Source organism: Orcinus orca, chromosome 17 (genome assembly GCF_937001465.1).
Source record: "Orcinus orca chromosome 17, mOrcOrc1.1, whole genome shotgun sequence".
Taxonomy (NCBI): domain Eukaryota; kingdom Metazoa; phylum Chordata; class Mammalia; order Artiodactyla; family Delphinidae; genus Orcinus; species Orcinus orca.
This window is the reverse complement of record NC_064575.1, coordinates 58,807,253-58,825,028: the sequence shown is the minus strand read 5'-3', so window position 1 is coordinate 58,825,028 and position 17,776 is coordinate 58,807,253. Positions and strand designations below refer to the sequence as shown.

Here is a 17,776-nt window from a genome sequence, read left to right as displayed (position 1 = left end):
TGCTCTTGTTGGTTCAAGTGTTCAGCCAATCAGGGACCCAGGCTCCCAGTAATCTTTCTACGGAACCATCTCTGAAATACAGCTTTAATTCTCATATTTGCTATTTCATGCTTGTAAGATGGCTATTATACCTCCAGGCTTGTTGTTGGCATTCATGGCCAGAAGAAGCAAAAAGCCTCAGCTCACAAAACTTTGACTTTTTAATTTGAAAGAAAGGCCCTTCCCCACAGCTTCTGTTCATTTCATTAGCCCTAATTAGGCCACATGCCCAGATTTTGGATATCTGCACTTTCAAATATGGTGGCCATGAGTCACATGCAGCTATTAAAATTAAAATTAAATAAAAAATTCCATTTCTCGGTTGTCCTGGCTACATTTCAAGTGCTTAATAGCCACATACAGCTAGTGGCTACCACATTAGGTAGCACAAATATGGAATATTTCCTTCAATGCAAAAAGTTCTGCCTTGGCATATCACGGACCATATGGAATGAAACCACTTCTCTTTCAGATCAATCATGATACTTCCCTTGGGGCTGAGGGTAAGGTCCAAACCTCGTGGAATAACAGGGATCTGTGCTCCTATCTGAACAATATAGGATACAGTTAACAAGGAAGAAGGTAAAAGCAGCTGGGTGGGCAATTGTCTGCCACAATGAGATTATCATTATATATAATTGAATTTTATAAATTATTACACATTAACAATGTACTTAATAAATAAAAGATTCCTGGCAAGGAGGTATTAAAATTAGAAAAAATAAAGTGAAACTAAAGGCTGACAGTTATAAGGGACACTAAATTACTTATTACAAAAATACTGCTAAAGTAAACACTATGCTAGTGACTCATGGGAGGAGATTAAAGGGAAGAAAAGTAGTGGAATAATATGTGGGCACTATTTTCTTTATAGCAAACAAATCTGAAATGTCTGATTGTGTTGAAAATGGTCACTAAATTCATGGGCAAAAACAGTGTATCTTGTGATAACAATTATTAATTTATAAGAATTATCTTCATATGGGAAGAGTTATTTCACATCTGCCCATTACTCAGGGCAAAATAAAATGAAAAAAACTGCAAAATGAAAGAATTAGACTAGATGTGGAGAATAATTTACTAACAGAATAACTCAAAAGGTTAAAAAGCTGATACTGACAATAGTTTTCTTCCTTAAGACTTCCAGGTTGTCAATTCTTCCATGATCTCCAATTTGTGCAAATAAAGCAATAACAAGCATGCTGGAGTCTCTGTATTATGTTGGTAATTAATTAATTAAAATTTATATATGTAGTTCTATATGTAATATATAAGTTATGTATATAAATTACAAACTAATATTAACAATATTTGCTCTGAATGAACAACTGCCTATTTTAAAAACTGATTTGTGTCTGAATAAAGTGGTTAACTCTCAAAGTTCTTTCTATTCTATTGCGAAACATGCAAAATACTGCTAAAGGTAGTGTAATGGTTGTTCACTATGAAAAGAGAGAAAAAGGAAAAAGAAATTCTAATTATTATTACTGAGGAGTAATGAGATATGAGAATTGTAAAAAATTTGCTTCTAAAGATAGTTTAGATATTCTTATTTTTCCCTAAAGTAAAAATAACTAAGCCACTGAAACCCCTTCATTCCTATTATCTATGCTCTCTAAAAATTATGCCTTTTACATAGAGTTGAAAGTTGGATAAATATTACTTTCATAAGGGTTAAATTTGAATATCATAACATACATGAACCTTAAACCATTTTATTGGTAAAAAAAAATCTCAGTTATGTCCCATAGCAAAACAAAATTTTATAAAAAGATAGTGCTGAACTTTGGAGAATGATATATATTTTAATCAAGATTATCAGAATAACATTACAGTATATAAAATAATAGCCCACTGGAATACAGAGCGAAACCCAACCTGACGCTATAAAAAGAATGAAAATAATTTGCCAGCATGTTGCTTCTGTCACCTATATATGCTATGTATTTCCTATCACAAATAAAAAGGAGTTAACTAGAAATCGAGTTCTAAAACAATATAGTCACTCACTATTTGACTATAACAAAAAGAATCTAGAATTTTCATATGCAAGTTTAATAAATCATCAGTTTATTTAACAAGGTTATTTCTATATCAGATTGTGGTTTAAAAGCAGTTATATATGTATGATATGGAAGGAATGATGTACAATCAGTAAGAATCTTGTCAAATCTCTCTTCCATCGGCTTTTCCCATCTTCCTGCTTAGCAGTAAATGGCATTTTTAGGTTTATATAAACACATTCTTTACAACTGCCTTCTTAGCAGAAAATCAGTATATAAATAGCACTGGGCATCTAGTAAATAGGTCACAAACCAGTGAGCTCAATTTTACAGTTGTGAAATGTAATGTGAAAGAGTTTTTGAAACCTTAAGACTGGGTGATCTGCAGTGTTTCCAGCATGTCTTCGACTGCCTTGAGAGAGTATTTGGTTTCCTTCTTACTTCGACCTGCAAACTAATTTTTAGAAAATGCAATTAGGCTCAATTTCAGTGGCAGGTTCAAAATCACAGTCTTACTTTCAAATTGTTAGAGAGTTAACATTATCTATTTTATCACTAGCATGAAATCTGATATGTTCTTTTTCTTCAATAAAAAACAAAATTTGGGTTTTAAGGACATTTTCATTAAGGTTTCATCTTCAACTGACGTATATAAAAATTTCCGTGTGAAATTGGCCAGTTTAAATGTTTAAGTAGTATGATAACCTATAAAAACATTAACATGATTTTCAAACTGTACTCCCTCTTCAGACCAGAAAAGCTTTATGAAATAAAAAGCATAATTTAGAAATGAAATTTAGCTTATATTTATGTAGGAATGTGGACTACTTGTGTGGCCTCTAATAAACTTTTTACAATTTCAAACAAAGGTAAAATACAAATGTAAAGAAGTGTTATCAAACATTTTAGAGTTGCAAGAATTCTCCAAAACTACTTAGAGTGGGCTGCAATTTTTAAAAATTTCCCAGATTTATTAGTTGACTAGATAATATCATGTTTCTGCAGCAAAAACCTATCAAATAAAACTCTATGCTACATATTAAAGTAAATGTTTTAAAATATGCATTTTTAGTTTATTAAGTCAATTTATTTTATAATACCAAATTGGGATTGGATTTTACAATAAAAACAAAATATAGTACATTAAATACTATCTTTGTACATTTAAAAGCAAATTCATGTGTATTAAATTCAATATAGTGCATGATAAGTGGGGAAAACACTGTTGAATACCCCATGCTGATTTCAAAGTGAGTTTTCTAACTAGACTGCCAATTCCCATCATTTATCAGTTTGACTTAACACTACAGATTTACTAGATAACTATATATTCCTTGTTAAGGAAGGGGAAGGTTTATTATAACTATATTACCTGTTTTTCCCCTGGTTAAAGTATTAACATTTTCTATTAGCAACATACAGTATTTTCAAGTTAACATCTAAGCACTCAGTATACTTTCAAGTGACTGATCTTTCCTTCAAATATCAATGCTGTCTTAGGTACTTAGTACTTGATTTATGATGTGTTCCTTCTCTTTTGTAATTAACTTAATTTGGCAAACTTCTTGTGACCTGTTGAGAAAGATTAAGTGATCAAGCACAGGTAACATCGTAGAAGCAATAGGCTTCAGGAATTGGTAACCTGCCTCTGACCTCTCTGGCTGCAGCTTAACATTATGATTCTCCTATTTCCTAAACCATTAGCTTCTGTGGTTGAATCTTGATTTGATAGAGTAACTAAACGGGATTTCTAGAGGAAATGCCAGGGAAAGAGAAAAAGCTTCTTGTAAGAATCAAGATCACTTTGCCTTTCATAAGACATTATTAACTTAAGGAATTCAAATGCTGAATATACAGGCCATAATTTAAAAATATGGCAATAGCAACACCACATTTAAAACTCTGCCCTTTCATAATTTCCCTTGGTGAGTAAAGGATGTGGAGTGTGCTTATTACTCCTATTACCCAGTTGATAGAGTCACTTTCACAAGGACTTACCAAGAACAGAAAGCCTTTTCTTTTACTACTGCCTACCCAAAGTAAACAGGAATTGTCCTAATCAGATATTTAAAGGTCTAATTCTAAGAAAAAGCTTTTGATGGGTTGGGGGAAGGGGTACAAAATAGGACACCTAATTTTTTAAATGGAAAATAAAAATGAAAAATTTGTGTAGCGCTGAAATCATAGTATTTTAAAATATAGCATTTTTCTTGATTTGTATTTAAATGTAATAAAATAATAAATACAAATTTGTGATTTTTAAAATTAGCTAATTTTAGAAAACCACCTAAGATTGTATATCAACACTACTGACAACCAGTGCAATTTAGAATAAACCAAACGAACTTGTGTCAGAACAAATAAAAAGAAAGTTGGAAATATAAATCTATCACTTCAAATTTTACCTGACATGCAATTATTTTGTCTATTCTAGAATTATATGGCAATTTAACTGATTAAGCCGGAATCCTATTTTTCCCTCAAATCATGATTTAATTTTCTATTTCCCAAAAGGATAGTAACAGAATCACCTCTGCAATCACAAATAACATATGGATCACTAGCAAAGACGAATTTAACAGAGTACCAAAGAAGCATTTATCTGGAAAATTACTGTGAGTAGGTTCACATTAAAGTTTTTCATGAGCATTAATCAAACTTGCCTGCCTCTACTGAACATGCTAAACCAATTACCTAATTGAAAAGCAAGTAGTAGCCACATTTTGTTTCATTAAGTAGAAACAAAGACAGAAAGCAGTTCTTAAAATCTCATTTTCTCTAATTTTTAAATGCCTAGAAAAACATTACAATAAGGAATACTTACTATACACTTTATACTTGTTATATGCCTAGATATATAAAGTTCTCAATTAGATCCCAGAGATTTATTACTAAAATGTCAGTCTCTGAAAATTATACTTTTCCACATTAATCACAAATTCTGCATTTTTATTTTTCACACAGATTTTGCTTAAGTAAACTTTTTTCATAATTTCCTGATGGATCTTAAAGAAAACTAACCAGAAAACCACTCAAATAATAAAAAATTGCTTATCAAATTCAAAGGTCAATGATTTACCCATTGTGATAACTGGAGTAAGTTGGGTTAAAATTCACAAATTTACAGTTTGTGGAAAATAATATGGGTGGACAAAGTAATAAGATAAATAAAATGGAGAAGTGGATTGATGAATCTCAGAAACATGCTGAGTGAAAGAAGCAATGCACAAAAGGGTACATAATCTATGATCTCATTTATATATAAAGTTCTAGTACAGGCAAAACTAATTTATAGTGATGAAAATCAAATCAGTGCTAGTCTGCAGTGTGGAATGGGGCTGACTACAAAGTGGCAGAGGGGACCTTTCTGGGCTGATGGAAACTGTATGTCTTGAATGGGATAGTGGTGAGAGAGGAGTATACATTTGTCAAAACTCAACTATACACTTAAAATGTGTGCATGTTATTGTATGTAAACTATACCTCAATAAAGTGGATAAAAAGAAAAATAAACAGAAACAGAAGGATGGAACTATGGAGTTATACAAAAGTGTAATAAACTGCCAAATGACCACATATTTCTCTTCCGATTGAGAGGTGAAATATTATATCCCCTGTATCTGGGTTCACCATGTGACTTGTTTTGCTCAATGGAATATTAGCCATATGTGACACAACCAGAGGCTCTGGAGTTTGCCTGTTTGCTGCTCCTGGAACCCTGAAACCATCATGTGAATAAGTCCAAATTAGCTTGCCAAATGGGAAATACAAGGCCCAGCACCCCCAGCTGACAGAGAGCCAACCATCAGACATTTAAGTGAGGCCGTCAACCACTAGCATAGAGGAGAAAAGAAAATAAGTCCACTATAGACCTGTAGAATTACTCAACTGAGCACAAGCCTACATGATACCTACAGATTCATAAGCAAATAAGTCGTTATTTTAAACCACTATGTTAGCAAAAGGCAATAGATACAAATATTTATGAAATCTGATTCACATGAAGAAAATCACCAACTTCTGTAGAAAAAGAATAGAGATGAAAATTGCAAAAGCAACAAAAGATTTTATTTAAAACCCGTTACGGGGACTTCCCTGGTGGTCCAGTGGTTAAGACTCTGCGCTTCTACTGCAGGCGGCACAGGTTCGATCCCTGGTTAGGGAACTAAGATCCTGCATGCCGCGCAGCGCAGCCAAACAAAAACAAAAATAAACAAAAAAAATGTTACTAGTGTCTAGAAGCAAAAATAAATTTTGCATGATGGGTGATTCTTAATTGAGAGGTATTTTAGGCTGCTATACAGAAACCTGACATTATCAACTGAGAGATGTTATCTTTTTGGAGTGGTATCCAAGATGACAGAACCTTACAAAAATTCCTTATACTATCCTTTCCCTTAGAGTCAAGAAAAGGCAAATCATACCTTCAGGAAAGATGTGTAAAACATCACTGGGTACTATGGAGTTTATGGTGCCAAAGTCAAAGACTGAAGAGCACAGATGATATTCTCAGAGCTCTTTCCAAAAACACTGAGACTTTACAAAATAAGTCTATGAAAAGAGAATGGATCTAATAAGACAATTTAAAAAAATTTGTTTAAAGAGAATGGCAGGGAGGGAAAATATTACTAACGAATAGGGTTTGGATATATGAGCAATGACTTAAAATATCGAAATGATGGATTCATGTCTAATGGTAAAGTGCATCTCATATGGCAGGGAAGGGCATGCTTGCCTGGTCTTGCATTACTGAAGAGACAGTGAAAACGAGGAAAAACAAACAAACAAACAAAATGAAACTCTAAATTTAGTTACTACGGAGAGCTTTGGGTCTGAAATGAAAAAGGAAACAAGTGAGGGTAGGATATCACTTGTTCACATGAGAAAATAACTAAGAAGGGAGTTGGAAACTATAATTACAGTTTTAGAAACATTTATACCTGACATCTCTTTATAAAGGCAGTATATTGTGGCCATTAAGAGCATCAAACTTGGAGTCAGGCTGCCTAGGTTTGAAAATCGCTCCTGTTCATATCCAGTTATATCACCTTGGAGAAAGTTATTTAATCTTTCATGCCTTAATTTCCTCATTTGTAAAACAAGAAAAGTACCTACCTTATAATAAATTTTGTTTGCTATTATAACTGTTATTGTTGTTACTGCTATTGTAATTGCAATAAAAATAGCAGACATAATAAAGTGAACTTACAGCATGCAATTAGTAAACACAATATAAGGTGTATTACTGTGATATGGTAAAAAGTATGTATCAACTCCTTTAATACTCAGAAAACTTTTATTATGTCCATCTTGCAAATGAAAAGCCAGGCCCAGAGATGGTATGTAATTTGTCCATGGCCACATGTCAGAGCCAAACTTGGAAGCCAGATGATACAGGCTCGCGCATCTGTGTTCTCTCTCAACTATTATAAGGTAGCAGCTTTCATAGAATGGGACTCATGACAGAATACAGAGATAGAAACACTGGAAAGCTATGCAGGGGGGAACAGACCTCTATTTTCACATAATACATAAAAATCAGTTCCAAATGGATTGTGGATCTAAATGTGAAAAGTAGAAGAAAAAAACTCCAAAGACACACAAGATTATCTTTATGACCATCAGTAGCAAATGATTTCTTAAGCAGAACATAAAAGACAAACCATAAAGGAAATGAACGATTAGGGTGAAGATAATCTTCAAAACTTTCTTCATCAAAATCATTTGAGAGTGATTGCAACTAAGGAGTTAAAAAGATCTGCTACACATATAATGAACAAAGGGCCCATAATCAAAAAACTAAAAAACAAAATAAAAAGTCATAAACCAATGAAAAACATAGACTTCATGAAAGAAGATATCCAAACAGCCAATAAACATATGAAAAAGTGTTCAACCTCACTGGTCATCAGGGAGATACAAAACAAAACCATGAAGACACCACTACACATACACCAGAATGACTATAATTACAAAAACTGACAGAAGGATGTGTTGGTGAAAATGTGGAACTATGAGAACACTCAAACACTGCTGGTGGGACTATAAACAAGTAATCTGGAAAACCAGCTTTATCTACTTCAGTTAGATATATATACATCCTATGACACAGTATTTCCACTCAAAGGTATACACCCCTAAGAAGTACATGTACATATACACCAAGAGACTTGTACAGCAATATCAGTGTAGTATTATTCATAATAGCCCCAAACAGGAAATAATCCAAACGCCTATCAACAACTGAATAAAGGGGCTTCCCTGGTGGCACAGTGGCTGAGAATCCGCCTGCCAATGCAGGGGACACAGGTTCGAGCCCCAGTCCAGGAAGATCTCACATGCTGTGGAGCAACTAAGCCCATGCGCCACAACTACTGAGCCTGTGCTCTAAAGCCCGCGAGCCACAACTACTGAGCCTGCGTGCTGCAACTACTGAAGCCCGTGTGCCTGGAGCCTGTGCTCCGCAACAAGAAAAGCCACCACAATGAGAAGCCCGCACACTGCAAAGAAGAGTAGCCCCCGCTTGCCACAATTAGAGAAAGCCCGTGAGCAGCGACGAAGATGCAACACAGCCAAATATAAATAAGTAAATAAAATAAATTTTTAAAAACTGAATAAATAAATTATAGTATGTTCATATAATAGACTACAGTACAATGAAAATGAATGAACTACAAACTTAAAGATAAAACTCATAAATCATGCAATAGGCCAGACAAAAATAAATACATACTGTATGATTCTATAAATTTCAAAAAAAAGCCAAAACTATGGGATTATAAATTTGTACTTTTGAGGAGAATACAAGGAGTAGAATTTGAAAGAAGGTACCAGGAAGGTTTTGGGGTGCTGTAATGTTTCTATTTATAGACCTGGATACATTTACTTGTATAATTCATTGGAATGTATCTTTGTGACTTGGGTTCATTTTTCCATGTATGTTATAATTTAATAAAAATTGATTTTAGAAATATAGTCATGCCAGGTCAAAAAAAGCACTCTCTGAGCAGCTAGTTGTTTCTCAAAAATATCTTAAAAACAATGATGTAGTTTGCACACTATTATTTTCATATTATCCAAGTCTTATTTATTTATTTTGCGGTACGTGGGCTTCTCACTGTTGTGGCCTCTCCCGTTGCGGAGCACAGGCTCCGGACGCGCAGGCTCAGCGGCCATGGCTCACGGGCCCAGCTGCTCCGGGGCATGTGGGATCCTCCCGGACCGGGGCACAAACCCATGTCCCCTGCATCGGCAGGTGGACTCTCAACCACTGCGTAACCAGGGAAGCCCCCAAGTCTTATTTTTAAATCACAAACTATCCCTCCCTCCCTCGCAACCCCCAACCCCCAAGCCTACTCTGTGTGGAACCCCTCGAGCCATCTCAAACTCCATTTGAAGAAGCATAGCTTAGCTAATATTTATAGATATTCTGACTTGCAATATGCCAACAGAACCAACATTCTCTATTATATATAATAAAACTACACAAAAGTGACTAAATGGTGTGATCACAGGGCACTGAATTGTTTTAATCTCCCCAACCAGGAGTACAAAAACAAAGAAATAAACAGCACCAAAACCAAGACCAAAATAAGAGGAAACAAACCCAACAAAGACATCTTTCAAAAAAAACTATATTGCAGGCAATCCTTCAAAACCCTAGAAGGTTGTTATACCACCAACAGTAGCAGGACCTACAAAAGCTCAACAGCTATGTGGTAGGCACTACAGGATGGAAAAGAGGACAACCTACTACTCTATAAGCCACCGAAGTAAAAAAAAAAGTATGAACTGATGCAATGGCTTGCAAAACTAGGACAGTCTCATAGGCTCCAAATCAAAGTATAAGAAACTGCATGCAGGGCTTCCCTGGTGGCGCAGTGGTTGAGAATCTGCCTGCTAATGCAGGGGACACGGGTTCGAGCCCTGGTCTGGGAGGATCCCACATGCCGCGGAGCAACTAAGCCCGTGAGCCACAACTACTGAGCCTGCGCATCTGGAGCCTGTGCTCCGCACCAGGAGAGGCTGCGATAGTGAGAGGCCCCGTGCACCGCAATGAAGAGTGACCCTCGCTTGCCACAACTAGAGAAAGCCCACGCACAGAAACAAAGACACAACACAGCAAAAATAAATAAATAAAATAAATTAATAAACTCCTACCCCCAACATCTTCAAAAAAAAAAAACAAAACACTGCATGCAAACGTGACCTTAAACAAATCTAATAGTCTAAAACCTCAAAATCTCTGAATTATCCAACAAATACCCTCTTCCAAAAGGAAAAAAACCTCAAACTGAAAGAAAACTACAGAAACTGAAACCAAATTTAACAGGGCAGAAACACTGGGGTTAAGAGGGAGAGATGGTTCAGATAAGGGGAGAAGGGGAGGGTGGGAGGTAGTGATGCCCAGAGGCAGAAAATCCCAGAAGAAAAAACAACAACAACAAAATGTAACATTTAAAACTGAGAACACCACCTCAAAATTCAAGATCTGTAGACCGGTAGGGGTAGAACACAGGGAGGCCTGCAGCCAGAAAAATCATTCTGAACCTGACCTAGTTCTAAGAAAGACTAGATATATAGAGAGGTCATATTTGAGTTCTCTGTAACAAAGAAGAGGAAACATATAAATTACCAGAAAAAAAAGAAGAGAATAAAATACAGAAAATGACAGACAGATTTGAAAAAAAAATGAATGATAAAAGGAAGTGTGAAAGGAGATCCAATAAACTTATAGTTAGAGACCTGAAAAAGAAAGCTTAAGGAATCAAGCAAAAAAAATTCAAAATCATAATTCTAAAAGCAACTTTCCTCAAATTAAAAGAGGACTGAATCCAAATATTAAAAAGGTCTATAGTGTATTTGGGAAGACCGACCCAAGAATATCAACAAAACATTATCATAGTGAAACTATTGGATTTTAAAGATAAAGAAAAAAATTCCTTTGGGCAACCTGACAAAAAGTGCAAGTCACTTATTAGAGAAAGAAAATCAGGATGGCATGAAACTTGTTGACAGCAATATTCTAAAAAAAAAGGAACAATATGCTTAATACTTAGGTAAATGTATTTAATAGCAAAGGATGTATAAAAAGTCAAATTGTCCTTCAGATATAAAGACTATAGACGGATAAGTTACAAACATGAAAGATGTAAGAAGATGAGTTTTTCCATGAGTCTTTCCTGAAGAATCTCCTTAGGGATGAGCTTCAGTAAACTAAAATATGAGGGGAGATGTTTCAGATAAGATCTGACTGTAAACAGAGTACATAAACTTTGTTATATAGTCTTGTTAGTTTACGTTTAGGATTTTCTTCCTCTTTTTTTATTATTTGAGATATCTCTGATTAATAATACACTCACAGACCCAATCTGCCTGTGAAATACATCATGAAATTTATCCTTTCTGGATTTTTACAATTACTTTTTTTTATTTGCCAAATGTAGAACTACTGAGATGATAATGCTCATTATGGGATCATAATAGTAACAGACTCCTGTTACTATTTTACTAAAGTAAAACTACTATTTTACTAAAGTAAAAAACATTTGATAAAGACCCAAAAGCACAAAAGTTCAATGATAGACATCTAGCTTTGTAGTTTGTAGAAACATAAACAACAACTAAGAAATACATTAACTGATCTTTGTCATAATATAAAATTATCGATACTAACCTGATAAGCTCTGTTTATTTGACTAGCTGCCCAACTAGCATATTTCATGTTGTCCTTTTTTGTTTTTGCACTTGCTTTTGGATTAGAAGCAATATGACTTGCAGACTAAGAACAAAAAAGAAACATCAAAAACAATACTCCTTTGATGTAGCCAAGACAATCAAAAACATGTAAGGGTCATTATTGCAATGGGCTGATAATAAAGTTTTTCAAAACTGTATCAACACAATTTTTAAAATAAAATAGAGCTGAATGAAATTAGTGAAATGAAATGAAAATATATTTTAAAATGGAGAATAATCCAAGATAGTAGGAAGAGAAAGGATACCTTAAATAATATCTAAAATTATTTTATTACCTGTCTACCACAGCCCTTGAAGGTAAAATTCCATCATCACTTAAATACTGTAGGATATTACTGGTGCTATTTCTTATTACTGAATTACTTCAACTTTTCTATGTCAGAATTATAGAATTACTGAATATTAATATAAGGAACCTCAAAAATAATTTAGTCTAACTTCCTACATTAACAGGTGAAAAAAAAATTAAGTCCAATAGGAGTGAACTGACTTAACCAAAGTAAGTTAACGAAAGTCTTACAAGTAGAAAGAGATCATCACTTCCAACCTATTTCTCTTTTCACTACACTGAGAGTTTCCAAACTATGTTCCAAAGAACCAATTAGAGCCATCATCTCCTTTTTAAAGATGTATTTAAACAAGGGATTGTTAAACTGGGATCCATGCAAGAATCTGTAGACCCTCAAAATCATATTCTTATTTTTAATTGTATGTATTTCTGGGGAGAGAAAGATACAAATTTTATCTTATTTTTAAATATATCTTAAGAAGCTCTGTCCATGTGGTTTCTTTAATGCCTAGCCTGTGTTATATGCTTTTTCCTTCTGTCTCCTTCTCTGCCACTAAGGAATTTATATGCCAAAATCTGACTGCAGTAGTTAAGAGAATGATTCTGGAGTCAACTGCCTGAGCATCATTTAGCAGCTCTGTGTCCATCCTGGGGCAAATTAATCAGGACTCTCTGTGCCTTGGTTTCATTTTCTGTGAAATGGTAGTAGTAATAGTACCTTCTCAAATAGTTGATATAAAGATGTAATGATTTAAAATAAAAAAGAGAGCTCATAACAACACCTGACACATAAAGTGCTATGTATTTTTACTATTATTAATAATTTATTTATTTTAAAAAATAGTATTTATTTGGTAAAAGAGACACTGCTACCATACTGTACCTACAAGCTGTTACAACTGGCACTAGTAGAATCCAGAAAAAATTTTTTGAAATCCCTTTAATCTGTTTTCTAATTATATTTTGCCATTTCTTTGCTAAAAATTATTTCATTTACGTTTCTTCCTGCCTCCATTTCTGCAATCAATCCGTTTCACTGAGCTCCAACAAAATATTCATCCGAAAGTCCATGAAAAGACTAGGATAAATTAAAATTTCAAAGGACTGGCCTATTAAAGAAGTTTATTTTTCTAGTCATTCTGACTGTAGAAAGGAGCTCATTTTATATAAATTTGAAGTTCATTAAATTCTTCCTCTATTTCCCATAGCTCTTGTTAACTGACTTTTTCTAAGCTCATCATTTAGCATACATAAACAAAAGAAATATTTAATTACATGCGTACCACACTTTTTCTATACCATAAAAAAAGTTTTAGTTTGGCATCAGAGATTTTATTTCTAATATGTCTTTTATAAACATAGTTTAAAAATATCTCATACAATTATAATTTAAGGTAAGAAATAAAATGTTGGGCATGAACCCAAGAATAACAAAACAATCAAGAAATACAACGGGCTTCCCTGGTGGCGCAGTGGTTGAATGTCCGCCTGCCGATGCAGGGGACACCAGTTCATGTCCCGGTCCAGGAAGATCCCACGTGCAGCGGAGCGGCTGGGCCCGTGAGCCACGGCCACTAAGCCTGCGCGTCCGGAGCCTGTGCTCCGCAACGGGAGAGGCCACAACAGTGAGAGGCCCGCGTACCGCAAAAAAACCCAAAAAAGAATAAAACAAAAAAGAAGGAAATCACTTTGGGCTTCCCTGGTGGCGCAGTGGTTGAGAGTCCGCCTGCTGATGCAGGGGACACGGATTCGTGCCCCGGTCCAGGAAGATCCCACATGCCGCGGAGCGGCTGGGCCCGTGAGCCATAGCCACTGAGCCTGAGCATCCGGAGCCTGTGCTCCGCAACGGGAGAGGCCACAACAGTGAGAGGCCCACGTACCGCAAAAAAAAAAAAAAAAAAAAAGAAATACATAATATAGCTTTGTATCTGTTACTATTTAATTTCATAAAGGCAGATTTAAATTCTGATATAGTAGAAGATAATTGACAATAAAATGTCAAATAGCTGGGATATATTAACATTTAAAAATATAACTGCCTTACAACCTATTGCTCATAATTAACTAGAGGATAGAGGAAAAAAATCATATGCTTATCAATGAAATACAAAAAAAAAAAGAGGGAAGTGATTAACTGGGACGGTTAACGGACTTTAAATGACATTTCATAAAATAACATTAAACATGCACCTCAACTCACCATGTAAAGTCCAAACAAAGCTCTCATATTTCTGTTGTTCAGTTTCAATGCCTGTGCAAAATACTTTCTTGAAAGTTCAAGATTTTCAAGTCCACCTTGGGTATATTTAACCTGTTAAAAATTATGGAGTGCTGAAACCTGTTTATTTTACTACTTTGAAATATAGCATGTTTCATCATACCATAGGCATTAGTAATTGAAACAGATATTCTGTAAACAAATGCAAGATGTTAAAAGAATTCATCTTAAAGTTGTTAAAGCTAATCTAAACTTTAAAGCATAACCTACCCTCCAGAATCATTATATTCTATGAACATTAAGATCACTGAGCTTTTAAAATAAAAAACTGCTGCCAATATAAAAAAGGCAGTATAATTTCTATTTCAACTGCCTTCGAAATGCTTCACAACTTTATTTTCTATTACTAGTATTATAAAACTAGACTTCATAGTCCATTGTCCTTTCCTAGTTGCACTGACATTCCTTAATGATGAAGTCCTTTTAACCTTATAGAATTCAATTGTATTGCTATTCTTAACAGTTAATCAAATAAGATAAATACTTCCTACTTTCCAAAATACTGACCTTAATATGAATTTCCTAGAATATGGATGTAAAAACTGTAATCACTGTAAAATGCCTTAAAGTCCATTAAATGGCGATAACTGTGATATAATTCATAATTAAGAAAGAATACAGTATGCAATTAGAAAAATACAAAGAATTTCACTATTTTAAATAAGTGCATTTAACTGAAAAGTCAGTATTTCCATTATAGTATTAAAAATTTTACTCCCATAAATCAATTTTCATCACATCTTACATATTTATATACTTGCCTAACGTTAACGACATATTCTTAGTTCCATAATAATACCCACACCAACAAAAATAAAATCACATACAATTGTTTTTGAAAATACTTACTTCAGCATACTGCTGACAGTATAAGTGGTTGTGTGGATTAGTCATCATAAGCTCCTCTAAACAAAACGCCGCTTTAGCATAGCTGAAAAACATCAAGGAGTTAATTTTAAAAGTCATAAATTTTATGTCAGTTACACCTTAAAATAATTTAAAAACAATTTTAGTGATATTACACATTTTATTCCCAAAATACTTTAAATACCTTTATTAATAAAGTACCTATCTTGAATTCATAAATATGAATATTTTTTAATGAAATGAATACACAGAAGCTTAAATCCTAAAGCAGCCTGTGAACTATCAAGAGATAGTACATTTTTCTTTTTTTCTTATTTTTTTATGTATGTATGTATGTATGTATGGCTGCGTTGGGTCTTCATTGCAGTGCGCGGGGCTTTCTCTATTTGCACCAAGCAAGGGTTACACAGTGCGCGGGCTTCTCATTGCCGTGGCTTCTCTTGTTGCGGAGCATGGGCTCTAGGCGCGCAGCCTTCAGCAGCTGTGCCACATGGCCTCAGTAGTTGTGGCTTGCGGGCTCTAGAGCACAGGCTCAGTAGTTGTGGCGCACAGGCTTAGCTGCTCCACGGCATGTGGGATCTTCCCGGTCCAGGGCTCGAACCTGTGTCCCCTGCACTGGCAGGCAGATTCTTAACCACTGTGCCACCAGGGAAGTCCCGAGATATTAAATTTTTAAAACTGGGTCACTAGGATGACATCCAAACATAATTAACAACACAGGCTTCAAGATCTTGGATCAGGTTACATATAAAATAGGTTCTACAAGTCCACTGATCATTTAATAAAATATTCAAATAGTTAAAGTGTAATGAGGAAATAAACACTAAATATTCTCTATTCACTAAAAATCCTTTACAGACATATCCCACATATTCTATTACAAAGACTTTTCATTATTTAAGGTTACTGTCAAATACAAAGTTATTAAGTTATGAATTTCTAAACCCATGAAAAACAGATCAAGTTAGTGGTTTTGATATGCACTCTACTACTATTTAATCATGTGGTAGAGAAACAAAATCTTTACTGAAAACCTAAGGAGAAAACTGCTGCAAAGGGTTCTGGAAAAATAGTTTTATACCACATGACTATAATTCTCCTTAATGTATTTTATATGTTTAAGCCCTGTGAATATCCTTCCTATTTACAGGAAATCCTAAAGAACACAGGTCTTGTAAGATTCAGTCCCAGTGAGGAGGTTATGACATTACAACAGAAAAAGGCTACCTACAGTTATTTTTGACATCTGTCACCAATATACAAAGGTATCTATTTTACACTAATGTCTGATATACTTAGTTTTCAAAATATATACGTTGCAGTTTCAAACATGTGAAATACTGACTAATAATAGCTAACTTTTATTAGGTACTCATTATGTATCATGCACTTCTCTAGGTGTGTTACAAATATTAATTCATTTAATCCCACCAAAACCCTAGGAAGTAGGCAGACAGCCTACACTCTTAACCACAATGCATACTACCTATATACACTACACATCAGGATGAAGAATCGAGGTGGTGATGGTAGTGATGAATATGTCAACGGTAACATAAGAACAGGTACAGCAATCAAACCCAAAGGGCCAAAGGAACCAAAAACACCCTGCAGATTAGCCCCAAATCACAGCATTTTAAACTTATGAAGGACCTTATATATAATTCTCATCAAAGATCATGCTGCTATTTAGCCCTTTTCATATTTATGCCCAAAACCTAGTATTGGTTCTTGTTATATGATAGCTATATAATGAATGACTGAACAAATGACAATAAATGTGTAGAACAAAAGTACTGTGACTACCTATCTGATATTTATTCATCATTGTGTAGAAGGGGAAGTCGTCTCTACCTTAAACACCAGCTTCATCAGAAAGATAGTTCCCTTCTAAATGTGTTCCTTTACGGTAACGCCAAAAATTCATATTAATGCTAAGAATAAATGTTCTTAGAGATTTAAATGGGTTGAGCAGAACAGTGACTCTGATTCTTATATAACATAATGTAAGATAAAATGGGCAGAGAGGAGTTTCTAATGAAAAATGAATGCCAAGATACTTTTCTCAAAAATTATTTAGTATCACATACGAGGGGATACCTTCCCCCAATTTTACAAAATATAAAATCAAATTAATTTTGTGGATAAAGTATAGAATCAAATAAACTTAGAGCTGGAAGGAGTGAGAAATGGTCTAATCCAGTTTTTCTCAGCCAGGGGTACACAAGAGTATTAAGCCATACAAAAGTGATTTGAGTGATGACTATTTTCTCAGTTCTCCCAAGATGGTACATAGCCAATACCAATGCAGATATATAAAGAAATTAATTCATTACATACAACTCATGAGACTAAGATTTAGAGAAGTCAAAATAATTGGAATCCATTTAAAATAGAATAACCACTATTATTACTACATTAGAGTCAGTAACTAAAGCTTTTGAAGTTCTTCTGTTCCTCACAAAAGCATATGTATAGGTTATAATATTTGTTCCTTGACTGCTTTATCAACATTGTGATTTTTCCTTACAGGATTCTGAT

The 17,776-nt window shown here is 34.4% G+C and overlaps 1 protein-coding gene and 1 non-coding gene across 4 annotated transcripts in view; one reads left to right on the top strand and one right to left on the bottom strand.

Moving 5' to 3' along the window:
* EMC2 (ER membrane protein complex subunit 2) overlaps window positions 1-17,776 on the bottom strand; it is a 111,836-nt gene that overhangs the window by 60,742 nt on the left and 33,318 nt on the right. For 2 of the 3 annotated variants that reach the window (XR_007472570.1, XM_004282939.3), the window contains exons 8-11: window positions 15,218-15,299; window positions 14,291-14,401; window positions 11,719-11,823; window positions 2,409-2,496 (exon numbers count right to left, since the gene is read on the bottom strand). Coding sequence is in view for 2 of the 3 variants with exons in the window: in XM_004282939.3 (XP_004282987.1) it covers window positions 2,410-2,496; window positions 11,719-11,823; window positions 14,291-14,401; window positions 15,218-15,299 (385 nt within the window). In the remaining variant the exon portion in view is untranslated. The remainder of the gene's footprint in view (window positions 1-2,408; window positions 2,497-11,718; window positions 11,824-14,290; window positions 14,402-15,217; window positions 15,300-17,776) is intronic. The other variant, XM_033411239.2, reaches the window with a different exon arrangement.
* On the top strand, window positions 6,135-6,207 carry TRNAR-UCU (transfer RNA arginine (anticodon UCU)). Its single transcript has one exon. It is a non-coding gene; the product is annotated as a tRNA-Arg (tRNA).